The 25,499-nt window shown below is 41.4% G+C and overlaps 2 protein-coding genes across 4 annotated transcripts; both read right to left on the reverse strand.

Moving 5' to 3' along the window:
- Positions 1-114: 114 nt before the first annotated feature.
- On the reverse strand, positions 115-15,540 carry galnt7 (UDP-N-acetyl-alpha-D-galactosamine: polypeptide N-acetylgalactosaminyltransferase 7). Of its 2 annotated transcripts, none has more exons than XM_018660799.2 (15): positions 14,860-15,540; positions 12,080-12,191; positions 11,016-11,334; positions 8,745-8,911; positions 7,783-7,913; positions 7,511-7,590; positions 6,942-7,124; positions 5,327-5,444; positions 5,100-5,222; positions 4,614-4,729; positions 4,407-4,509; positions 4,194-4,292; positions 3,049-3,174; positions 2,856-2,886; positions 115-1,615 (listed from the first exon to the last, which is right to left on the reverse strand). In XM_018660799.2, exons 1-15 carry the CDS (start codon positions 14,980-14,982, stop codon positions 1,509-1,511), a joined length of 1,938 nt encoding a protein of 645 aa, XP_018516315.1. In that variant the 5' UTR covers positions 14,983-15,540; the 3' UTR covers positions 115-1,508. The 2 variants fall into 2 exon arrangements, with proteins under 2 accessions (XP_018516315.1, XP_018516324.1); XM_018660808.2 differs by lacking the exon at positions 6,942-7,124 and adding an exon at positions 6,508-6,690 and having other exon boundaries at positions 14,860-15,539.
- Positions 15,541-16,568: 1,028 nt separating this feature from the next.
- On the reverse strand, positions 16,569-23,170 carry LOC108872917 (ankyrin repeat and SOCS box protein 5). Of its 2 annotated transcripts, XM_051070569.1 has the most exons (8): positions 22,900-23,043; positions 21,160-21,277; positions 18,854-18,933; positions 18,614-18,721; positions 18,357-18,510; positions 18,042-18,176; positions 17,477-17,668; positions 16,569-17,364 (listed from the first exon to the last, which is right to left on the reverse strand). In XM_051070569.1, exons 2-8 carry the CDS (start codon positions 21,209-21,211, stop codon positions 17,237-17,239), a joined length of 849 nt encoding a protein of 282 aa, XP_050926526.1. In that variant the 5' UTR covers positions 21,212-21,277; positions 22,900-23,043; the 3' UTR covers positions 16,569-17,236. The 2 variants fall into 2 exon arrangements, with proteins under 2 accessions (XP_050926526.1, XP_018516357.1); XM_018660841.2 differs by lacking the exon at positions 21,160-21,277 and having other exon boundaries at positions 22,900-23,170.
- Between the last annotated feature and the right edge of the window lie 2,329 nt (positions 23,171-25,499).

Consider the following 25,499-nt stretch of genomic DNA (forward strand, 5'->3'; position numbering starts at 1 on the left):
CTCCAGCACCTCCTGAGAGGCAGTCAATCATTTCCCTTAAACCACAATAAAAAACAAAACAAAACAAATAAACAAACAACAACAACAAAAAACAAAACAACAGAACACAGTGGCCGTAGTAAAAATCAGGTCTTTTATTTCCTCAATCACCCACTGTTCAGCCCATATTATTAAATCTCTGCTATAAGTTAGATATTTACATCATTCAAGACCCTTCACAAAATGTATCATGATCATCTTTAGAAAGAAATCTATTTACATTGTACAAAACATTGCATACATGATGATCCATACACCAAAACCCTCTTTCCCTCGCAAAAACAAACAAAAATGCAGTCACATTTTTTCCTTTGTTGTTTTCCCCACCATAAGTTGTGCATTTCTTATTGTTATCATTCCCCAACCCAACAACCCTGTATTTTTTTTTTTTTTCCTTTTCAGACAGGAAGTTACTAAGTCACAGTCAACTGGTCAGCTACTGAATTACTCATCAAGACTGTCAGTAAGGCAGGCAGGTCATAAGTTCTCAGTCAGTCAGATCACTGTGCTCTCCTCTAAAGCTTCTCAGTCTGTGGACATTGCTAACAAGGGATGCTAAAAATGCCTTTCACTGACTGGGGTGCAAATGTGAAGAAAAATAAATATAATTCATAGTCCTTATTAGCCTACTCATGTGCCTGTAGGAGTTTGAAGACATCCTCTCCACTTTCTGTCTGCTTCGGCCTCAGAGGAAGGTTAAATTAAGTTCAACAGACATGGTGACGCTATCAGTCTATTAAACAGAATTGGCTCACCTGAGTGTTCTCTTTTGATATTTCCAATAAATGTTTTTTTTGACATCCTAAAGCCATCAAGCCATGACATGCAGACAAAAGCAGGTATTATACCAGCCAGTGTCTGTACAAACACTTGGTTAAACACGCTGATGATGTGAAGACTCTTTGGTAAGTGAGCTAATCAGTTTGATTGAAAATGTCTAATTAGAGCATGACTGTTCAATGGTTAGAGTGTATGTGATTGATTCCATAAATCAGTGTAGTGGTTTAGAAAAGACCTGAACAGAGCAGATAGAGAGAGGTGGTAAACAGAACCATGAGGGACTTAGACAGAGCCCAACATGTTTCCACTTCAGTGTTTCTGAGGACCAGTAGCTTCAGTCTCCATATCAACCTGTTCTACCACCTATGTGTCTGTGTTGTGGCTGAATATATGGACTGAAGTTTGACAGAGGCATGTTTGGGCTGATGTCAACAGTTTTGGGTTGAAGCTGTTTAGAGTGGACACTCACTATCTTTAAGTTTGACTCCATCAGGTTTGAGGTGCACCAACAATGACTGGCTCATAACAAGAACATTTTCTTCAAAAGGACAGTGTCAGCTTTATATATCTGTAAACTTATAGTAAGGGCGTGGTTCTTGGCATGTGCTAATCAGTGTGTATGTCCTCAAATAGTCACCATCTTGTACTCCAAGCTCCCAGTGGTCCTCTCTGTGCCAGCTGTTCAGACTTCATACAGCCACTATGTTGTTCATTTCCCACTTCTGAGTGGTTTTACTGGTGTCACAGTCTGATATGAATACTTTGTGGAGCAGGTCAGAGCGGTCCAAACATTTCCCTGTTGAGAGCACACAGATGAACATTACTGCTTGTGTTTGTTACAGACGCCTCCAGCAACAAAAGGAAAAGGGCTGAAACTAGTCTGAACCCACAATCTGAGTCTACATCACCACACACAAACTCCCTCATGGATGCAGACGTCAGCCAATCAGAACTTATTTTTCAGTGATAAGTGACCGTGTTTCTGGCACATCTGATAGTCAGAGGATAAGAAGAGAGCCTTCTAGCATTTTCGTTGTCTACTAACAAGTGTCCTCTTTCTTAAAAATGTAAATATGGTCACCGTAGGTTCATGTTAACATGATTTATTTATCATGTTCACAAATCTGTTGAACTGGAACTGAACACAACCTGTGGGACAGCAGCACATCCAAATTATGTTTTGTATCAGGCTAAACGTTATCAAGCTGGCTAGTTAGCTAATTAGCTACTGTTAGCTAATGCAATCTAATGTTAGGTAGCTAGTTAGCTAAGCTTGCTAGCAGTGCTTTAGTTGTAAATCAGGAGATCCCAGATCCAACTGGGTCATGTGTAGCTAGCTAGCTAACAGTACTTAAGTTGTCACAACAGGCTGCCTTCAGTGTCTGTAGTAAAATTAACTATTGTGTCAGAAGAGATGTGATGAGGCTGTATTAGTTTGACAGCTAACTAGCTATTAGTAATACCGCAGTTGCAGATGGTGCCTGACTTGCAGCCAAATTTACATCAGGTACAGTTTTTGTTCATTTTGTTCAAGCGCAGTCAGTTTCATACATAGATCTGTGAATATGTAGAGAAATCTGTGCAAAACTGCTTCAGTCTCTTCATGACGCTGTTGAGCAGACAGGACTTTGAATGGGGCTGCGAGAACAGCTGTGGGCCCAGCTTGTTTCTCTGAGTACTGAAGATCCAGACGTCTGATGATAAAAATCCCTCATCTGGTTTTATATTATAGTTTATATATATATATATTTAAAAAGTGACAGTGATGGGACTTGTAACACTAAGAAAGTAGTCTGATGAAAATGTTTCAGTGTCTGGCCATCTGGACTACAGTTGACGCTTACAGAAAACCCTGCACAAACATGGAGGGAGGAGGGATCAGTGATTAAGTGTTTTTCTCCTTTCACTGTACAGATAAAACTGACCAAAAGTACTAAAGACCACACTAACAGGCCAGTAGATTTGGATTCGGCGTCCTAATCCTCCTTCCACTGATGAAATGATGACTGTCAGTGATGCCTATGAAAAATATTTACCTGTTGGCACATGAGTGAACCGATGGAGATCCTGGATAGACAAAGAGAGAAACAGAGTACATGTTCAATCCAACAAACTGTAAATAAAAACTTGTCTGGTCTGATCAGTGTGCCCTCATTCTTTCAGTCAGTGAAAGAGTGAGTGAGTGTGTGTGTGTGTGTGTGTGTGTGTGTGTGTGTGTGTGTGTGTCACCTTGAAGTACTTCCACTCAGTGTGCTGGTTCTGGTCACAGTGTGTGATAATGACAGCTGAATTATCTCCTCTGGTCAGGCACTGGTCGTACTGCATCAGCTGGTTGGCTTCATTTATACGGAACAACTACACACACAAAGACACACAAACAACTGCTGGATCACAGATCCCATTGTTGGGTAGATACCCTGAGGTAGGTAAAAACCAACATTGACAAAACAAAAATCAAAACATCTGTAACAGAATCAGGGTTTAGTGAAAACTCTCTTTCTTAAAATATTCCTTGACTGGATGAAATTCCCATGAAATCCCATGGAATGTTTCTAATTTTGAAAATTACTGGAATTTTACAACCCTATGATGGATTCACCCTCAGCTCAGCTCAGAATAAATCTTTATTCATTATTTAATAAATCTTTTTTGCAGGTGGAAGTTTTCTGTGACTGCTCACATTCAATCAGCTTTCAGGCTGATGAACAGTTCCCCTGCACTGAAACTGTAGTGATCTGTTGAAATGTAAAACCTGTGTGAACATGAGACAGTGAATAATTATCTCTCACGTTGTGATTGGCTGCATTCATAGTTATCAGATCATACGGAGAAGATAGTGCGAATATTTCTGAGGGAGGATGACGGCGGTGCAGCTGAAAAGACTTTAAATATAGTCTTAACATATTTTACAAGTGACTATGTTCAACACTTGAACATAGTCACTATGTAAAACTATTTATATGTTAAATAAAAAGAAGAAAAAAAGGCTCTTCCTCTGTTGGAGGTATTTTACAGGTAAATGTACATTCATTTCACACAGCAATATTTCTACGTACTACTAATATATTTCCACAACTACAAATATATTCCACAATTTTCCGTCTTGATTTTTCACCTGCGTTAAAATTAAGCAGGAAAATTGCCAAAAGCTAAAGCTGATGTCTGATGGAGCATTACAAACTAAGAAATGGACAGGATACAAAAAAGTACTTGGGGGACATGGAGTCCATTTGTGTCAGTAAGTTAATCAGATAGGCTGCATATTGTTCTGCAATTATCTGTCCAACAAGCCAATCAAAACCACCCTGAACCAGATCTAGACCATCTCCATTTAGACTGAGCAGTGATACAGGAGACAAAGAAACACACATTACCTGGTTGCCCCCCATCCTGTGGCACGGTCCTATTTCCACAGTGCCTCCATTGGTGTGTCCCATACTGTCGATACAGTAACTTGTCTCAAAGCCCCGAATCTACACATGCAGACAGGATTAAAACACACACACACACAATCTCATCACAGGATGTTTCACAAAATGGTTAAAATGCAGCATCTAAATCTGAACATTGTGTGCGTGTGTGCTTACCTCCCCCCATTCTACATTTTTAGGAGGCAGAGGATAGTGCTGTGGAATGTCATACGCTATCTCCTCCATGAACCATTTGAAGCTCTTGCATCGATGTTCCTCCCTTAGAAAAAGGTTCAGTAAACAGTTCAGAGATGCAGGATAAAAAGTCAGAATCTCTATTTTAAATGAATAAAATGCATTATTGTTGTATTATGTGTGTCATACCTGAAGCGTTTAAGCTCACTGATGTCGCCGTAGGCTAGAGTGAGAGTTTCAGGACGACTGGCATAGAAGTAGTCCTTATAATCATCCCACCATACCTCCACCACACGGACATAGTTCTGCACACACAAATGTTTTGATGGTATACAGTGAGTGAAGTGACGGCATCATAATGACACCTGCTCTAGCATTGTTGTAGAGCCATGAAGATCACAATCTACAAATTTGCAATTCTTTTTTGCTTTTTTCTCCAAAGACAGGTTTAAAAACAAGTGGAACAGGTACAAATATTGAAATGCAAACAGGATATCCAATTTGTAGCCAAGAGCTGGAGTGGAAACCACTCACCCAATTCAGCAATGAACAAGATTTAAAAACACAGAACCATACTCATGCGCAGCTTTAGAAATATGATTAAAAAAAAGAAAGCACTATCATATTTGTGTCTTTGTTAAGGATTAGTCGTAAATCTACACAGATCCTTTCTACCTTCAGAGTGGGTGAGGATCCAACATGTGCAGGTGGAGGGTTGCCTTGCCATCCCTGAAGTCTGTAGATGTGGCCGACACGGGAGCATGGTACAAAGAGCAGCTGGCCGCCACATTGCCAGATCTGTGTAACAACAGAAAGAGTGAAAATTGCTCTGAGGTCCTCTGAATGGTCTGTGTGAGGAGCGTCAGCCTCACTACCTGTAAACTGGACTAGTCCATGTCTACCTTGTATGATATTTCAAAATTCTCTCCTCCCCATATCTGCAGTCCTGGGTCATACAGACCCAGCTCAAAGAAGAAGTCTCTCTCTATAGCAAACAGACCACCTGCCATGGCTGGTGACCTGCAGGTAAAAAGACACACACACACACACACACACACATCCAGAAACAGATACATGGTCAGGCATGTGCATCACTTTGTAGCTCAACACTGATACATGTACTGTATCTGTGAAAGTCATCACATCATCATCTACTCTTCATTAAACAATAATTCATTTCTGTCTAAACACATTATCTTTACTTAGAGCACAGTCAGTCAGTCAGTTACTGTATTAATAACAATGAGAACACAGAGAAGACAAGAGCAGACTGACAAACAAGCAAAATAAGATTATTGGAAAGCAAAGCTGAGGGGAAAAAAGACTGACAGTGAGACATGATGAATGAAAAAGTGAGTGGGGAAGGTGGGCGTGGTGGTGCCCCAGTCCGAACCCAATTCACACCAGAAGCTCCCTCTGTAGACCTGACAAAACATCCCAACACAAACTCATCATCCCCACAGCTCTTAGATTAAGACTCAATCATTTCTTATTGTAGCCAGTGCTGTTATGTTGTCATAGCCCTTCAACCACGCCCCCAAGCTTCCAGTGGGCTAAAGAGAAAAGATAGGTTCACAGACCCCCAAAACATTACTACATACTGCAGTTATACCAAAAATAGAGTCAGAGAGAGAGTAGAGGATGAATGCGCGTAAATCCCACTAAATAAAGAGACAGAGACCACAACACATTGTGGTGAAAGACCCATTAACTCCCAGTAGTAGAGACATTAGAGTGCAGAAGCAGCCGATGCACAGGACAGTAAGCTACTCCTTATTAAAGAGAGAGAGTTTGGTTTAGTTCGTTAGTGGTGATATGCAGTAAGGGTTAGACTCAGCTCTGTATTTCAAGTGTTCCAGATTTAAATATCCTAACAGCTGCTAGTACCCATACACCCAGTCTTGATATTCGTGTTACTGACTTTAATTCAGGCTGTTCTGCTTACATGAGTTGGTTTAGAATTAGCATTTCTTCACAGTTAGTAGAAGTCTTAATGTCAGACATGATTAGCACTGGTCCATGTTAGCTGGGGTATGTTTGTGTTGACACGGCCCAGATTAGTCAGGAGGCATATTTTCTGTACCTATACGGTTCAGTCTGAGTTTTTCTGAGTATTTTTTCTCTGTCTCCCAGAGGGACTCTCTTCCAGAGCATGCTCCAATCCCAGGCTCCTCTAGCAAAGCCGTCCTGGTCTCCTCCACCCTGGGGCTCGATGGTGAACTTCTGGCCGTGGATGGAGTCGATCAGAGGCACCGTGCACACCGTTCTGACGGGATGGGTGTGGGTCCATGCATACAAGATACATGGGGGGAGGAGGAGGTGTGGGGGTGGTGCACATGAAGGGAAAATAACAGGCAAATACAGACAGCGGTGCCAGGAAAAACACAGACATGGGGTGGGGTGTCAGAGACAGATTGAGACACAGTGGAAGACAGGAAAGGTGGGAGGAAGGGATGGGAGATGGAGACACAAACAGAACAGGGATGAGTGTTAGCATGCTGGCTATGGAATGTGTACCGGTACGGCTCGGTGGTATGCTTTCTCTTGGCCTTCTCTCTCTGGCTAAGTGGCACTCTCTTCCAGAGCAGGCTCCAATCCCATGCTCCTCTGGCCAGGCCGTCCTCATCTCCACCCTGCTGAGGCTCCATACTGTACTCATTACCATCTATATAGTCTATCAGTGGAACTGTACATACTGACCTACAAACACACACACACACATACACATATATAAACCTTTGTCTATATTGGACTATGATGATTAGTTTACATATAAAGCTCATTCAGAAAGTTTTCAAATTCAACTGACTGGACATGATTTGGGAAGGCAAACACTCTCAGTCTCACAGCTGATAATGATGTCAGAACAAAAAAAAGTAGCTCAGAGACAGGATTGTGTCAAGGCACAGATCTGAAGGAGGCAGTAAAAAATTTCCTGACACACTAAAGGTTCCTAAGAGCACAGTGGCCTCCATAATTCGTAAATGAAAGAAGTTTGGAACAATCAGGACTTACAGCTATTATTGAGCATGTGTGTGTGTGTGTGTGTGTGTGTGTGTGTGTGTGTGTGTGTGTGTGTGTGTTACCTGTCTTTTGAAATAGGAGCAACCAGTGGAGCATACCAATTGATTCCAACCTCACAATGAGCATCAAGGTAGATCAGCACCTAGAAAACAAGTGTGTGATTATTGTGTTTTATGCCTTTAAGTTTGAGGGCCTAAAGTTAGAAACTGTCCCAGCAATACTAAAACATTTTGAAAGAAAAGACACCAGTAAATATTCACACTGGTGACAGCAGCAGAGGCTGTGGCATGATCAGTGACAGAAGTGAAGCAGTAGCAGTAAAACCATAAGATACCTGTCCTTTAGTGGCTTTGTGGGCTCCTATACTCCTGGCCTGGATCAGTCCTTCTCTTTTCTCATTTCTGAAGAGTTTCACAAGTCCGTTCCATTGCTTGATGTACTCCTCTAAACGCTCCTTCAGATGGACTACATAAACACACATGCACACACACACACACACGCTCTATTAACACATACTGGCATTTATAGAGTTTCATAAAATTTCACTTTGTAAACCATTAACAAAGCTACTTACAGAGGATATTTATATTAAATAAAGTGAGTCCAGTTGTCATCTTCAAATAAGATCAACGTACATGTTTACAAATTTATTAAAAAGGAAAAACTGAATAGGCCACTGTGCTCTTGGGAACCTTCAATTAATACTTATGTGAATAAAATATTTCCTTTTTATATATGGATTTTCCTTTTTAATAAATTTGTAAACATTTCTAAAATGTAGATTGATCAGGAAAAAATGTTTATTCAGTAGGGATACTTTCCAGATGCACTGCATATCCATGACACTGTCTCTGTCAGTTAAATAGCAACAGGCTCTACTCTTCTTCTTGTGATAAACTGGAGGTTTAGTGAGACTATGAATCTTGTTTCTAGACGTGAATGGCAGTCCTGGAAAGATTTGGTCAGACTATGAAATGATGACAACTGAGTTATCAATGAGGTGACTTCATGTTTTATTTATCATAGCAGAATCAAAGCATATTCACACTTGTTTGTTCTTTGTTGGTGTTACTTTTGTGCAATGGGATCAAGCAGAACAGCTTATGCTGATTAACATAATGTAGTGGAGACCTCACCATGGTGACAGAGATAAGTCATCAGCTTTTTAGCCTAACACCAGCATTTTGGTAGCTGTCTGAAATCTGACTGCTTATTTCTGTGCACTGATGCTAAATTCTTAAAGGGATAATCACATTTTCCCAACCTCTGTACTGAATGAGAGGAAATCAAACCCACCTTTGTTGCTGTAGTCATCTATCAGGACTATCTCAGCCAGGAATTTCCTGGGAGTCCTCTTGATGACACTGTGGACGGTTCTCATCAGTGTAGACCAGCCCTCATTGTGGAAGACTATCACTACACTGGAGGTCAGCAGTTTTTCGTCATAATGCCAGTACTTACACCTGGAGAGGTGAGACAGTTACAGTCATTCAGAAAAGTTGCAGGTTCTCATAATGAACGTTGCTGCGATCTCTCTAATGCAACCTTGTGTCACTGTGCAGAAACTCAGAGTCTTAGCTTCTCTGGGGCCTTCCCATTTTGTCATCGATATTAATGGATATTGTTGTCTTGTTCTTCCAGTTCAGTAGTCTGGTCTTCTTTGCAAAGGTTAAGTCTACAAGAAAAAGGGCTTGGCTTGCGTTGGAATATGTGTGTTGGACAGATCTCCTAGGAGAAAAATAGAGGGACAGAGGGGGAGGCTGATGTCAGGAATCTCCCACCTCCAGACACACAGTTTTGTCCTTCTCTGATTGTGATGTACTATGTGAACAGAGCAGATACTGTGCATGCTCAGATCCATTCAGATTCACTTGGGTATTAGACCCATTGACAGATAGATCTGAGACTTGCAGCAGTAAAACTAGACCCTACTCTCCCTTATTACAATTGCATTATGTGAGGTTCAGTCTCGTTTCATCAGAATCAAATGGACCTAACCTGGCACATTGGTTGGGGTATCTGGTGAGATAAGAACTTTGTAAATGTTTTAAATCATCTTAGGTAGATGGAGGAGATTCAGTTTTTGGTAGAGGTGGAGTAGAACACTGAAAGGTGTCAATATAAACTTTGCATACTGTAGTCTGTTTGCCTTGCAGATACTGGGAATAGGATTGGGTGGGACAATTGTATGTATCCTATAGTTGGTTGAAGGTCATGAACAAGCCATTACTGAAACAACGTCCCAGGCTGGCTGCTTCTTTTTCTTTCCATTGTAGAAATCAGTACTAACTGACATTGCTGGCCCTCCATTGGGCTGACAGCATTGTGTTGAAGGTGTAAAAAGTAAAACATCAATTTCTTGATGGTTTGGGTCAGTAAGGGTAACATCTTTAATGTGAAGTTTCTGAATGTTTTAAGGCTAAGAACTCTCTGCCAAGAAAGGCATCCTCTTCATCATTCTCATATCCAAGGAGATCCAAGTTAAGATCCTCCTCCTAGTTACCACCATGTTCTTCCTCAGAATGAAGGATCTGACTAAACTGGGGGGTAATTCCAGATCTGCCATATTCCCCCAAGTTGGAAGTTGGACTCTCTCTACCACTGTGTCAGAAAGACATGGTTCGGCCTTTGGTGCCTCCACCACTCACTCCAGTAATGTGGCTAGAGCAGCACTAGGCATGAAAGGAGAGGAAAGTAGCAGCTAGCTATCTTGTTAAATTTTTTTAAAAAAAGAAGTAACAACCAGAACAACCAAAACCCTATAATCCCAACACCAGATATCCACATTTGGAGACTACCTCTAGGGCTGCACTGGTGAAATCCAGAAGTCAGGAGGAGCTCAAATGATCTTCACAAGGTTTGAAAGAGCAGAAAGCCGGTAGTTCTTAGTCAATTTCCTGTTATGAAGTTTTCATGTGACATATCAAGGATCAAGGCTTTCTCTGCTTTTCTGTCTCCATCTGACTGTTAATTTTTTTATTAATGTAGTTAGATCACAAGCTAGCTAGTATGAGGATGACAATCCCATCCTGGATGCTGGATGTTCCCCTAAATACAATAGTTGTTTTAAAAGTTGCTGTAAGAAAACCTGTGTATTACTTTAAGACTGAGCTGTCAGATTATGTTAGAGCCTCTGAATACACTGAGTGGGACTCAGAAGTGAAGTAAGATGAAACATGACGAACTGATAAAACTCTGGATCAACCTGACCTGTGCCTGTAAGACCGGTTAGAGTGATGTTGTTCAGTGGGGTGTGTACAAGTCACACCTTCCTGCCTTCTGTTTGTGTGTGAATATTTGTTTAAAAGGCATGTCAGTCTTCAGGTGTTTGGTCTGGTCCAGTGCCAGATATATTAGAGTAACAATCATGTATGTATGTCTGTGCATGTGCATGTGCAGACTTTTTGCATTAAACTGTGCAAAAGCATGAACAAATGCCACAGTTTCACTCTCTAAACTCCAAAAAATTAACTCAGTTACATATCTGCAAGAATGTGACATCAGCAGAACACTGCAGATTGGTGAGGTGGTCCTGTACTTATAATCAGTATGAACAGCAGCACTTACTCTTCATGTCGTATATCACTGATGGTTCTGTCCAGTGAGATCATGTCACTAGCCACCATGTTGAAGCCAAACTCTTTGATGGAAGCCTGGACTGAGTCTTTGTACTCTGGACCGAGGACAAAAGGCTTAGCTCCTTCTCCAGGACCGCCAGGGACGCCTGGAGGCTCAGGTTCCTTGGGCTCAAAGTTTCCCAGGATACCTTTCTTCAGGATGGGGCTGGTGTAGGAATGAGTGTGAGGTCTGAACGTCACATACTGCTGCTGGATCACCTGCTTCTGGTTGGACGGCTGGTCAGGGTTCTGGGGAGGGTTGGCTCCTCCTGGAGGAAAAAACAGAAACCAAAAGATGACCAAATACCCGTGAGATGTACAGAGAAAATTAAAATAAATACTTTTTAAGGCCCCTTAAGACCTGTAGATAACCTGTTGTGGTGGTTCTGTTTTTGAGACCTCATTACAGGTCTTGCCTTGACTATTCAAATACTTGGTCTTGTTTTATTATTAATTACTAGGGCTGCATTTAACAATTTTGATAGAAGTAAATGTGTTGATTGTTTTATCAATTGAAGATACACTTCCTGATTTGGTTCTAGCAATCAGTATAACCACCGCTGATATTTTACATTACAGTATACACAATACTGAATTTTGAATTTCATCAGCAGGGTAAGTATTTGAGGACAAAGGAGGGAAAAATTAACTGGGGCTGATTAGACACATTTTAAATATAATTACACCATTACATTAGACTTTGCATTGAGTTGCCTTCATATGATGAATTGTATTTGAATTAAACCTCAGATACAGTGGGAAAAAAAGTAAGTAAACCGTCCGGCCTGATTTTCTGCATTAGATCATGATTAAATGTGACCTGATCTTCATCACAAGTCACAACTATAGACAAACACAATGTGGTTAAGTTAATAAAACACAAAAAATTAATTGAACCTCGTTTGGCAGATGAGACCTGGCCGGATGTTTAGACCACTCTGTATGTAGCACTGAATGTATTTTTCTAGAGAATGTAGATGCATCTTTTATCATGGTTTTAAAAATGGAACTCACCATGTTTGAGTCGAATAGAATTGAGGTCAACCTCCACCCCCTCCACATGAGGCCATGGCACTACAGGCTTAAACTGATCTGCTGGGTCTCCTTTGGGCAGCAAAATGTCAGCCTGCATGGAGAGATACGACAGAGGCCATTATTTATTGCACAGATGCACATCATTAACATTACATCAGAGAGGGACACAGCGGTTGGACGTGCTGGGATAAAACAATGAATGAAAAAGTCTGAAGTGCTAAAGTTGAGGGCACACAATTTCAGCACTGGTCTGGTCAAGAAACAGCAGTTTGGCGCAGAATCCCTGTGCAACTGATACCAAATACTCTACTTCAGTTCTGGAAGTTGACTTTTGTTACTTACAAACAAAAAGCTCATTACAAACTTTGTTTTGGTTTAGCCCACTAATATTTAATGCCATGTTGTGTGAGTCAATGTTTGCGGTAAACCGTGACAACAGTAATGTCAGGTTCAGTCAAGACTGTCGTAATGATGCAAGACTATAATGCTGTAGGCTTAACATTGCTGTAAAACCACAGAATACACAACATTTGCTAACTTATGCAAAATTAAGAAAACATTGGTAAATCCCAGAAACCAATGCACACTGACACAATAAGAACAAACTGAGGATACAAACAAAATAATAGTAAATTTATACGTATATTACTTCCTGCATGAAGCCATCAAAACACCTCAGACACCTATCTTTGGCCTCTTTAAGATTATATATCTCTTTATGTAGATTTGTTTCGAGGTGTCCATATGGAACCAATGTGATCATGTCTGAATCGGTATGAACTGGTTACAGCCTAAATCTCAAAGGCAATTTCACTAGTGATTTGTTTATTTCAATAGTCCTTCCCATTTGAAACTGCTTTTGGCTCCATTGCACTTACTGATGATGTATTTGATTCATTATCTGGGTCTATGTAACAATTTCTTCTTGCACAACAGCTGAGGTCTGGGGTGTGGGTGGGAGTGGGTGGGTGAGCTGTCTATATTTCTGTATCTGTAGTGGATGTCATGTTTTATAATTTTCTATTTGTGCCTATAGTACCCCTAAAAAATGAGACATGCTACATCTGAAAGGGCTATCCTTTCAATTAATTCTCAAACGGCTCTTTAAAAAGAAACCCTGTGGAGTTTTTGACCACTAGTAGCACTGTGGAGCTGTGTTGTTATGAGCTGGTCCCTCCATGAAAACCTGAACTGATTCATAAAGAAAAACAGAAGTGCTGTCGCAGATCTTAAAGAAGATGAGGTCAATAAAGCAGAAAACAAACTTTCAAACACTTCTGAAACTTTTAAAAGTCTTTTACTATCCATAGTTGTGTTAAAGTCAGATTCAGAGGGATTAATATTTGTGGAGATGTGGTGATGAAACATTAACCAGCCTCTTCATTAACTACACTCTGCTGCTAACTCAAGGCCAAATACAAGAGGTTGTTTGTCGATAACAACACATTCCCCTGACTGCTCCACATCCAAGTCATATATTACTGGAGGGCAGAATGTAGCATAAATAGACTGCTACACTGAAGCTGACATTACAATATCCCACTTTCTCTTTTCTTTTAAGATTTTTGTGCTGATGTGATAAAAAACCTCTTTAGTTATGATGAAATTACACAACAGAGTGCACATAATTATACATGAATAATTATTGACAAATTATTGACATTTTATAATAGTCATAACTTTTTCATCCCACCTCATCATCACCTTATTTTTTAAATCTGTGAAAAACCCCAGACTACATCACTGGTTACCTCAATCCATGTTGGAAAGTCAATATTATGAAATGTTCTACAGGTGGCACCACACCTATACCAAAGTGATTTAGTAGTAGTTGTATTAAACACTACTCCACTGGGAAGTGCGTCCAAACCAACAGGTAGTTCCTTATCATGAAGCAAATGTTGTCAGTTCTTACACAGGTCCTGTAGTAAGGGGTAAAATAGTTTGGTGGTCTAATTCAGAGCTATAACTATTTATCAATTAATCAACAACTATTTTCACATTATTGTCTGACATGTTTCAATGAGAAAATGCCAGATCAGGACATGGGTTTGTTTGTCACACATGATAGAAAAGTGAGTATATTTGGATTTTGGACGTTTTTTTTGGGGGGGGGACAACACATTTGAAAGCTATTTCCTTGGGCTATGAGAAAGTTTAACAAGCATTTCTCACTATTTTGATTTTTATTTTTTTATTTTTTTTACTTCACCATCTTCTTGGTGAATGTAGTAAGGAGACTGGTACTAGAAAAAGCAAACAACAGAGCAGTCCGTAAAAACAATCTGGTAGATATTATTTTGTATTAAAGACATGACTAAACTGTGAACTGACAACACAGTTCCGCCTTAAGGACCCACGACACCGACATGGTGGCATATGCGGATATACATCCTGGAGTGAACCGGAGTGATTTATAACCTTATAACCTTATGCACCATGTGCATAAAGATATTAATATTAAACGAGGGAGGGTGTTGCTGTTCATCCAAAGGTGTCTGTTCACTACACAGATATCAAGGCAGCTCGGAGCAAATCCCTGTGACAACCAGTGTAGTAAAGCTAGCTGAATGACAGTGTATTCTCATGCTCTTTATATCTGTTTTTTGCTATCCTCAGTCATCACCCACAGACTGGCTTTGCAGAGCTAACGTACCATGCATTATACTGGAGTTATGCTAGCACTGCTAGCTGTCAATGCTACGTGCACTTCCTTCTGTTAAACAGTTTTGGTTTGAGCTGCTTTGCAGTTGACTCACCCGTTTTCCAAAAGGGTTTTCATCGCTGGGTTTGGGTGACAGAGAGGACCAGAGCACGACCAAGCCAAGAAACGTCCCAATGACAAGCACACTCCGTAAAATGAATCCTAATTTCAGCCTCATGTTGGGAGACGCTCTTCCCGGGTAGCCAGGGTAGCCGACGGCTAAGCTAGGTTAGCTAGCTACTGCTCCTAGCACGGACCAACCGGCTGGCAGCTAACAGGTCGGCGGCTGCTGATGTTGCAACTTTGAGCCGGAGTGGCAGCGACGAGACAACAGGCAGAGCTGCTGCTGCGTCTTTACACTAAAACGGTATCTTGTGCTCCACCAGGCGGAGTGGAAAGTGCCTCTGTGTCCGTCTCCTTATCGACAGTTTCCCGGTATAACTGCTGACACGTCTCGGGAGGAGCAGCAGCCGAGAAACACCCGCCTGTGGCAGCGTTAAATGGCTTCACCTTCCGGGCGCTGTGCCTCCACACACAAGCAAAAACATATTTAAAAAAATATATGAATTATTCTGTGATTCTCAGTATATTGCTAAACACCCAGATTTTAAATATTCAGCTTGTGTCTCCCCGGGTCTAACAGCAGTGCGCAGCCGGGCTGGTCCGGGACTCGGATGTTAAAGCAGGTTTTACCGGGTACGGGAAAGGTTCTTCAGACCACGTTTGTTAACTGACGTGCAGGTGTGTTATTATGAGGGCGGTGGCTCATTGTTCTAATGACCACGTCATTTATAAAGTAGGAATGCAGAGTCTTCAATGCAGCAACCAGGGAAAGAATAAACACACCACAATGCCTTTTCACAAATGAATGAAGAAATAAACCGGCAGTGACATTATTATTTTAAAGCATTAGAATAAATAATGTTGTGTGTACAGGTAACTTTAGATCCTTGTCAGACCTCACAGCATCAGACGTCATTTAACAACATTTCTTAGGAGTCAAACACCACAGTAGAACAAATAGGCTTCTTTCTTTGACTTGGACTGAGAATCTTCCTGGACAACTTATTAAATGAGTTTTTCAGTCTGCAGTCAACCACAAATGATTATCGGCAAAGTGGAACCCAGTGGTGGGATGTAACTAAAGTGGGGTACACACTACAAGATAATGGTTCTTTGTCACAGATGAAGCTAACCAACATCATTAAATGGGTGACAAATTAAAGGAAAAACCAAACATCAAATGTGTTAGTTCAGGTATTGTTCCACCATGAGCCTTCAGAATAACTTCAGTCCTCCTTGGCACTGATTGTTCAAGTCATCTAAAACTCCTCTGGAGGGACAAACACCATTCTCCCAAAACGCATTCTCTCAGTTGGTGCTGTGATGATGGTGGACGTCCAAAATCTTCCACAGGTGTTCAACTGAGATTGGGTGACTGCGAAAAGCCATAGCATCTGATTCACATCATTTTCTTTCTCATCAAACCATTCAGTGACTCCGTTGCTCCTGTGGGTGGGGACATTGTCATCCTGTTTCTCCACCTCCTTTTTAGGCTTTCATTTGTTACCTGTCTCTACATGATTTATCAATTAATCAAGTCTTCTGTTAACAGAAAATCTGTTGGGAACTAATTTGATAGTTGTTTAGGTTATTTCTCATGTGAAAACATTTCATGCACCTAACTTTTATTTGGAATTATTCTAATAGTAGTCTTTTTTAATGAATTTTAAAGTGGGACAAAAGAAAGCATTGTGAATGTGCCACTTTTAGCATTTTTTAATATTTTCTGAATTTTTACAAACCAAACAACTGATCCCGAATATACTTACATACTTTTACTTAGGTAACATTTTCAGTGCAGGACTCTTACTCATAATGGAGTATTTTTACATTGTGGTATTAGTACTTTTACTTAAGAAAAAGATCTGAATATTCCCTCCACAAATGATGAAACCTGTAATATGAATAATGAATTACCAACTAAACCGTTTACTGGCTCCATGCTGGACAGGTCACTGAGATCACATCATGGATCATTTATTGGTATTTACATATATGAACAAATATTTCAAGGCTTGCCGATGGAAAATAAATTCCAGTAATCACAAGACAACACACTGTGCTTAACCAAGACATAGAATAAGATGAGTTAAAAGTCTGGGTAAGCTGTCACTGTCATCTGACAGGGAAAAATATAAAGTCCTACTGCATAAACATTTAAAACAGAGAGAGACTGTGCTATTTCTGGCAACACAAAGTCAACGTATGATGAAGCTTTCACTGTAATTTGATGAAATGACGAAGCCAACCATACAGTATAAACCATGGTGATGATATGTTGACATGAAATGTGGTTAATTAGGAGCTTGGTGCATCCCAGAGAGTTTTTAGTTGCTGTGTGTGTGTGTGTGTGTGTGTGTGTGTATCGTCTACGTGTGCTCCAGGTAGCGCGTGAGCAGGGAAGGTAGAGGGAGGCGGGGGAGCTGCTCAAGTCTGGATCGACCAATCAGCTTCCTGATCTGGAGACGACACAGCTGGCAGAGACTCCTCGGAGAAACTAGAGAGAGACAGAGTGATTTGACTGCTGTGATACAGCTCAGCTTGAATTTCAAGTGGTTCCACCTATCAGTGATGATAGTGATGATCCTCAATGGAAGAAACCGCAGTACCTTCAAATGCCAGTAGCAGCTGCTGCGTTTTCCCACCAGGGGGCGCTAGCTCCACAGGTCTCTGATTGTTACTGTCTCTGAGGTTGACATCAGCTCCGTAGTCAAGTAACACTGACACCTGATCAGCACTGTCCTGTCTGACAGCTGCATGCAGAGGACTGTCACCTCCTCTGCCCACATTAACACTGGCTCCTGGAAAAGACAAGGACGAGAGAGCAGGAGGAGTCGGGAGGAAAATGTAATAAATGAGATTAAATATAAATGTAGTTACCAGTAGAGCTAGCCTATTACTTAGCTACTGAGATGTTTGTCCCAGGAGTGACCTGGTTGACACGCTACACTTTTTGTTTCATTACTGTAAGTGAGTATCGCCTCCTCACAGAATCCACAGGCTGCTCTGGTTTGCAGGATAAAGTTCCTTATTTCTCCACTCTGCATAAACGTGACCAGTGTCCATAAGCTACATTGCTTGTGCTGCAGATTGACAGTCACAGCCCACACACAGCAGGTAACACAGCTGTACCACAGACTGAAGTGGCAGAAAGCTGCAGTGAATGAGACCCACCTGTGTGCAGCAGGATCTCTGAGCAGGCTGTGTGGCGGTGCAGACAGCTCATATAGAGAGGAGAGCCCAGGTGGGGTACTTCATAGTCTGGATCTGCTCCATGAGACAGCAGGGACTCTACACACTGGCTGCTACCTGCACACACACACACACACACACACACACACCGAAGTGAGATGAGTCATTCGGGCCATGTTCAGCCAGAATCTGATGACGCGGTGTTTGAGATATTGTACATGACAGATGGACGTCTGGACAAACACACAAAGGCTAATCCAGCTACAAAGACACATGACCCCCGGATGCTGTGTTTACCTCTCTTGCAGGCCTCATGCAGTGCTGACGGGAAGTGTGCGTGTGGTGTGTGTACGTGTGCTCCGTTCTGCAGCAGCAGCTCCATACAGCCAACACTTCCAGAGGCACAACAGTTGTACAGAGGAGTGACTCCATCAATGGTAGCAGCATTCACCTGGACACACATATAAATGTTTCCTTCTCCTGAACTCTGTCTGTGTCACCCTGTGTCTGGGTCAGAAACTAATGTAGCAGGTGGTGATGAAAAGAAAACTCACATTAGCTCCAGCAGTTATCAATGCTCTGACGCAGGCTACATGTCCCGATAGACAGGCTTCATGGAGAGGTGTCACATGATCGATGGTGACATTGTTGGCGTGATATCCCTAAAGAAATAAAAGCACACAGCATTATGACTTTATTTGTTGAAGAAGCACACTGCCTCATTTGGATCAGTCTTTCTGTTTGACTTGTTTCAAGTCACACACTGTGTGTGTGTGTGTGTGTGTGTGTGTTACCTGAGCCAGCAGAGTGCGCAGGGCAAGAAGTCGACCCTGAGAGGCTGCTTCATGGAGAGGGGAGCGATCTGCCCAGGACCCTGGACACAAACACACACATTCACAGAGACAAGAAACTAGATTTTAGTTTTGAAGTATAGCAGTAGCACTTAACTCACATACCGACTTAGCTACTTGTTCATTATTCTCAAAATTATAAATGCCCAAATTATAAAAATTAATGCAGTTTATGATGTGACAACGCTGCCTTCCAGTGACATTATTATTTATGTAAGACTGTATTTTATTATGTTGTTAATCAAACTGTTTTTTTACTCTTTTTGATTCATTGGTGACATTGGAATGATCTGAATGATTCCTGGATATTCCTTCCTGGATGCTGCACTTATTGTTGCTCAAACCATACACTTTCCTTAATATTATACAGTATCTAATATTAATGCAATGTAATCCTAGTAATAAACTGATACACACAATTCAGGTTAGATTCACTGTTGATTGACCATAGTGATAACCTGAAGTGTGTGATACTCAAATTAATCTCCCTATAGTAACAAAAATTACAGCATCAGCTCTGTATCAAGTTGACACTGATAGAAACACTAATTAGAGGCCATGGCTCCAGGGGAATCTCTGTCTGTATTGTGGCCAGTCTGACCACTTCCTCATGACCTGTTCAGTAAAAGCCATGCTTAACCAGTAACCGTGATGGTGCTGGTGAGCTCTCACACAATCCTGTCCTCTGCAATTCATCCTCCCAGACCAGGTGGACTCTGTAGTGGTATTAATCAATGCTGACTTCATGGACGGGGGCCTTGCCGAAACCTGTGGAGGTGTGTACCATCAATGGACATCTCCTCTGTTCTGAGACACACTAGTCAGGTCCCCTGTACCTGAGCCTGTCAGGTAATCACAATGAGTTTGTTAACTTTCCTCTGCTCATCCTGGGATATCCTTGGCTGTGTGGGCATAATCCACATGTTAACTAGTCCAGAGGGGTTGGACTAGTGGCACCAGCATTGTCATGCTGTGTCTGAATCTGCTTGTCATCCTCCCCCAGCAACTCAGATAAAATTCAGAGTATACTGACCTGTGTAACACCCACTCAGAGCAGTTTTCAACAAAGCTACCCGCTCGTCTCTGTGTCACCCTTATGACCATCAACGTCTTCCCACCCACCACCCCACCCTAAGTCCATCTGAACTCCCTGTCCACTGCAGAGACCATTGGTGAGTCCCTGACAGCCGGCATCATCCTTCCAACCTCCTCCTCAACCAGGAGCTGGTTTCTTTGAGGAGAAGAAAAATAAGAACAAGTACATCCTTCTACTCATTTTGAACTGTTTTTCACTAAACTGCACTTGAGAAATGCCTATCACTTGCATCAGGGGACGACAGCATTCATCACTCCTAGTGGCCATTATGAGTATCTGGTCATGCCTTTCGGGCTCACCAATACCCTTGCTGTTGTCCAAGCCTTGGTGAATGATGTGCTCTTGTAGTTCTTGTTTACTTTGATGACATCCTTGTCTTTTCCAAGACCAGACAGGAACACATCCAGCAAGTCTGAGTCATTCTCCAGAGGAACCAACTTTTTGTGACAACATCTCCAAGGTGTGGTGGCTGACTGGCCTAGGCCTGGGTCCCACAACGGGTCCAGCATTTCCTAGACCGTGCCACCTCGATTCATCCCGGACTACAGCTCCATCCTGGCCCCCACCCCCTCAAACTCTCTCACCTCCTCCAGTGTCCGGAGGACCAGACAGATCAGCCTTTCCAGGAACTCAAACATCAGTTATCCTCGGCACTCACTTCCTCACCATCCCTAACCCCCGTCACCAGTTTGCGATTAGGGTCAATTATTTAATTGGAGGACAATTAATTAACAACACTTCATAATCAAATAATTATACTGAATATTCTCAACAAACAATTTAAAGACAAGACCCTGAGTCGCCCAAAAATGTCAAATGTGAACATTTATGACTTGGTCGACCTCCAGGTAGTATCAAATAAGACCCTTAGGTGAACTCATTTCCTCCAGGGTTTTATATGTCATTAAAAAGATGCTATATTAGTTGTTGCATCATTTATTTTGAATGCAGTAAAAATAAACCAATCAGCCATACCATTAATTAATACCACTTCTAACCAGTTTTGTCTGTTAACAGAATCTATAGCAGGGCATTAGCATTGCTCCCTGTAGCTATATATAGTGCTAGTGAACGTTTTCTCAACAGCTGTGGCAGCAGTAACTGCACTCACTATACACATCAACACACACAGTCTTATTAACAAAGAACATACCCATGTCTCCGTCTCCCCATGGCACATCCAGCCACTGGTAGATGTATGACATCTTGAATGAAAGTGGATGTGAAAGGACCTCCACACCTCTTCAGGTTCTTATGCAGAGTCTGTCAGACTGAAGATCACCTTACAGCCTTCACTGAAAACTGACAACACACTGCAAATACTAAAAATAACTAGTAACTAGCTTACTAGCTCACTGAATCACTAGCTGGATAACAGACAGGCTGTGTCTCTCACAGGGAGAACATCTTTTCACTATGTTCAGATCACACCTAACAAACAAACCTAACCTGTCCAAACTCGCTATGTCACCTATCGAATCTACCAAGACTTTATCTTTGAAGAAAAACATGTTTAAAAGAGGTGTTGTTCTCATCTAATATGCTGAGAGTGGACAGTTATAGAGGCAGGCAGCCATATTTAGAAGGTCTGTAAGGTCATTTACGTCCCTGGCCTCCTCCGGGTGGTGCGTGCCAGCAGCCATTTTGGAAAGGTCCTGAGCAACAACAACACAAATAGCCACGGAAAACACTTTGATTCCCCCTTTTTACGTCAAACATTAACCACCTGTCTGAATCTCATCCTCACCTTTCACCACAACACTCTCTTTAATCACTCTCTCTGTTCCTTATTTTTCCTGTACACCTTCATCCTTTCACATCTTGTTCAGTTTATTCATTTTAAATCTATTTTTCAGATGTACAATGATCCACATAGCACATACCTTTGTCACAAATATTTTAAAATCTAATTTAAGGGATCCTTATCAAAATGTTTCTGTCAATCATATGATTACGTTTAAAAAAAAATACTTTCCAATATATTCTTATAAGACCATAAACCCTATGTCCCTAAGCCAACCCTACATCATTTCTCTGCTGTTCATGAATAATTTGGTCAGACATGTGAGCTGTAAGCCTTCAGAGCAGTGATGGAGAGAAAGGAGGAAACACCAGCAGACAAGTACAGTACATAGACTGAGGGATTGGTTTGATATTACACAGAAGCAACATATGATTCTATCATGGGTGTCTGCTTCTGATATGATGGATGAGGAGCATCCTGATCAGCTACTTATTTATTGTAGAACTGAACTAACTAACCAAAATTATTCCGAATTCAGCCCCACTGTGATTTTTAAATCAAATTAAAATCCTACATTACACTAGTTATGATAATAATATATCATTATTATTTTATTAGTAGTAGTATTAGCAGCAGTGGTACCATTCTGATTTTAATTTAAGGTTTTAAACAACAATATGCTTTTTAAAAATAGCTCAAATCAATGCTGTGGCAGGAAGCATTCAATCAAAATAGGAGGAGAATCATTTTACTCTCTATTTCTCTTTCACTCTGTCACTAGATCTTGAGATGTGGAAAAAAAAAGTTGCTCCTATCTAGGAAAGAGCTTTTTCAGTTATGATACTGGAGGCATTTTAAAGCCAGTCACTCCTGAACATTTGCTGCAGATGCTCTTGCTGGAATCTCACTGCATGTCAGTTTTGAGAATTAAATATGTCTGATTGCAGCCCTCACTCTAATCTGACTCTCCTCAGCTTTCCAAGTCTATCAGACATTCCTAACAGCAGTTGAGAGTTTTTTTCTGTTAAGTGTGCAAATAGACTCAGGCTGTCAAAAGTTGTAAATATGAGGTGTAAGATTAGAGATTCCCCGTTTCCATAGCGGTATAAACAGCCTGTGATTTTAACCACAGCACAACAGTGCACCGACCTTGGCTGGTCAGAATACCCCAGCAGGCCTTCTTCCTCTCCGGGCTTCGTTCAGTCAACGATCCGGTCTCGGCTCCTCTTTTCCGGGACACCTCCGGAGCTCCGGACGAAACCTCTGGCATGTTCCCTCGTCCCGTCCTCACGCGGTTACCGTTCAAACTCAACTGCAACAGTGCGGGCGGGCTGAGGAGAGAGGGGAGCGACCGGAGCGACGCGATTGGCTGAATGGCTTTGTTGTTGTTGTGTTCAACGCACATGACCGCTTCACATGCGCGTCCACGTGTCGACGAGAGAGGCTATTTTTGTCCTTGACGTGAAGCAGTCTGCCTACAGCTTTCAGCTATATGTGGTATATATAGCTATATATAAACAGTATATGGTCAGTGGGCAGTGAGAGCATGTGATCAGCTGTGTCTGACAGACTCCTGGCAGATATCATGTCTGATCTTTAACTCTTTGTGTCCCGCAGAGGATCTTACTGAATGTCATCAAATCTGACCTCTGATCAGATCCCACTGTCACACCACACACACGACACATGTGTCCTGTCTGCACTGACAAAGCCAGTGGTCAGTATTGTGTGTTATAGTATTTTAAAAGATTCCAAAATATGGACTTTTTTCACTGTTTTAAAAAACTGTATATCCTAAACAATCAATTAATATCAAATCAACCAGGAAGTAATTGTCAGTCTAATAAACAGTTAAGTCCTGGCATCCTTCTGGATATTACTCAACATATACAACCCACCTAAACATTGTTGCAGACCACTGCACACTCCCCCAGCCACACTTTTTCTTGAGCTATGTAACCGTAGTGAGTGGGTACGATCACAAGAATTGCACAGCAGCTTAAACGGCCAGAATGAGGCCCAGCAAGTTTAAGAGTAATGCCCAAACTGCAGGACTTAAAAATTAAAAACCGGTGTTCATCTCTTGCAAATTTCCCCATTGTGGGAACTAATAAAGGACTATCTTATCTTATCTTATCTTATCTTATCTTAATATCCAGTGAGGAGACTGCATGTTTGTTAGCAGCAAGAGTTCTTCCTGTTTCAGCTCGGCTGTGTTTTACTTCAATGAGTTGGAATACACAGTCGTAGCTCCAAGCACGTGGTTGATAAGCTTTGTTTTCTGTACATGAAAACAGCTTAACTGCTTTCACTTGGAGTCCAACAGAATGAATTACCACTTGTGCCTGCAAAGGCTGCTGTTGCACATTGAAAGTTACGTTGTGTTGCTTTAAGGGTCATAAAACTGTACAATTTCAAATACACACGCACGCACACACACAGCTGTTACCATAGATATACACATCAGCACATCACATGTTAAGATGCAGGAGTGTCCAGACACAGTAGCAATATCCAGATCCAGGTTAGTGATATGAAAAGTTATAAGATTCATAAAGTGAAATTGACTTCAATTGACTTCACTGAGGACACCCTCTTCATGTCTACCCCTGTGATATACAACTTAAGAGACACTTTTCAAAACCAGTATCATCATATATGAAGATGAAGGGGACGATCCCAAGAGGAGACTTGTGCTGTGTGATGGAAGCTGGCAGGAATGACTTCCTCTGAAGTTTTTGACAGAGCAGAGCTCAAGAGGAATCTTACTGAAAGTGCTCCACTGTTTGACCAGTAGGTCGTGGAGGGGATGAGGCGCATTCTCCATCACATTTAACAGTTTGTCCTCCTTCCTCCTATCCACATTGTGTTGGAATCCAAGATATTTACAGGAATTACTTGTCTGACATCTCATATGATAATAAAAAATAAAAGTAGATTGTTGTGGGAGAGTCTCCATTACACCCCTGAGGGGCACCACACTGACTGACTGGACCAGTTACACCAAATAACCAATATCAGTCCCATACCAGTCTAACTTTAGACACACACACACACACACACACACACACACAGCAGTGTGACCTAAGTAGCAGTTGCTGTATATATAGACTGGACTATAGCTTTCTAAAGTAGGTCGAACTGTGTCAGCCTCAGTCTGAATTCCATGTTCAGATTGAAAGATCGGCGCATAATTCACAACATGCTCCTGTGCTTTCAATTACATTTACTCATTTGGCAGATGCTTTTATTCAAAGTGACTCACAAGTGAGGAACAGCATTAAAGCCTCAGTGCAGTAGGAGACCCTGGAGTAAGAACTGAGAACTAAATCTCATTCAATAAGGCAAAGTGCAAGGAAAATTAAAGAAGTGCAGTTAATGGGCGTACAGCAACTGTTGTGCTAGCGCTTGTTAAATGGAGACTTAGTGATGTCAAACCACTCCTAAATCCATCCTCACTAAATATTGGAAACAATCTACAGTTCTGTATTACTCACATAACTCTACTTGAACTTGCTGAGCAAATAAAAAATATTTTGAAGCTGTTACTTTAAGGTAAAATAGTTGCATAATGTTGCTTTAAACAATTATCAAAATTGTTGCCACGTAATTTCTTGTCAATCGACTAATCAATTGATCAACTATTATTTGCTGGTTGGTTAGTTTCTGGATGCCTGGGGAAATAATGACAGTAACATGGGGTCAAAAGTCAGTGTGTGTGCATGTAATAAGATACTTAATAAAGACCA

This window comes from Lates calcarifer, linkage group LG5 (assembly GCF_001640805.2).
Source record: "Lates calcarifer isolate ASB-BC8 linkage group LG5, TLL_Latcal_v3, whole genome shotgun sequence".
Classification (NCBI taxonomy): domain Eukaryota; kingdom Metazoa; phylum Chordata; class Actinopteri; family Centropomidae; genus Lates; species Lates calcarifer.

Coding starts and splice junctions, on each gene's coding strand:
- galnt7 (XM_018660799.2), bottom strand. CDS start 14,982: ATGAGGCTGAAATTAGGATTCATTTTACGGAGTGTGCTTGTCATTGGG. Junction 4,730..5,099: donor GATCCTCACCCACTCTGAAG/GTAGAAAGGATC, acceptor TTGTGTGTGCAG/AACTATGTCCGTGTGGTGGA. Junction 4,293..4,406: donor AAAATGTAGAATGGGGGGAG/GTAAGCACACAC, acceptor CTGCATGTGTAG/ATTCGGGGCTTTGAGACAAG.
- LOC108872917 (XM_018660841.2), bottom strand. CDS start 23,155: ATGTGCGTTGAACACAACAACAACAAAGCCATTCAGCCAATCGCGTCG. Junction 17,669..18,041: donor AGAGATCCTGCTGCACACAG/GTGGGTCTCATT, acceptor TGTCTTTTCCAG/GAGCCAGTGTTAATGTGGGC. Junction 17,365..17,476: donor GCTGCTACTGGCATTTGAAG/GTACTGCGGTTT, acceptor GTCTCTCTCTAG/TTTCTCCGAGGAGTCTCTGC.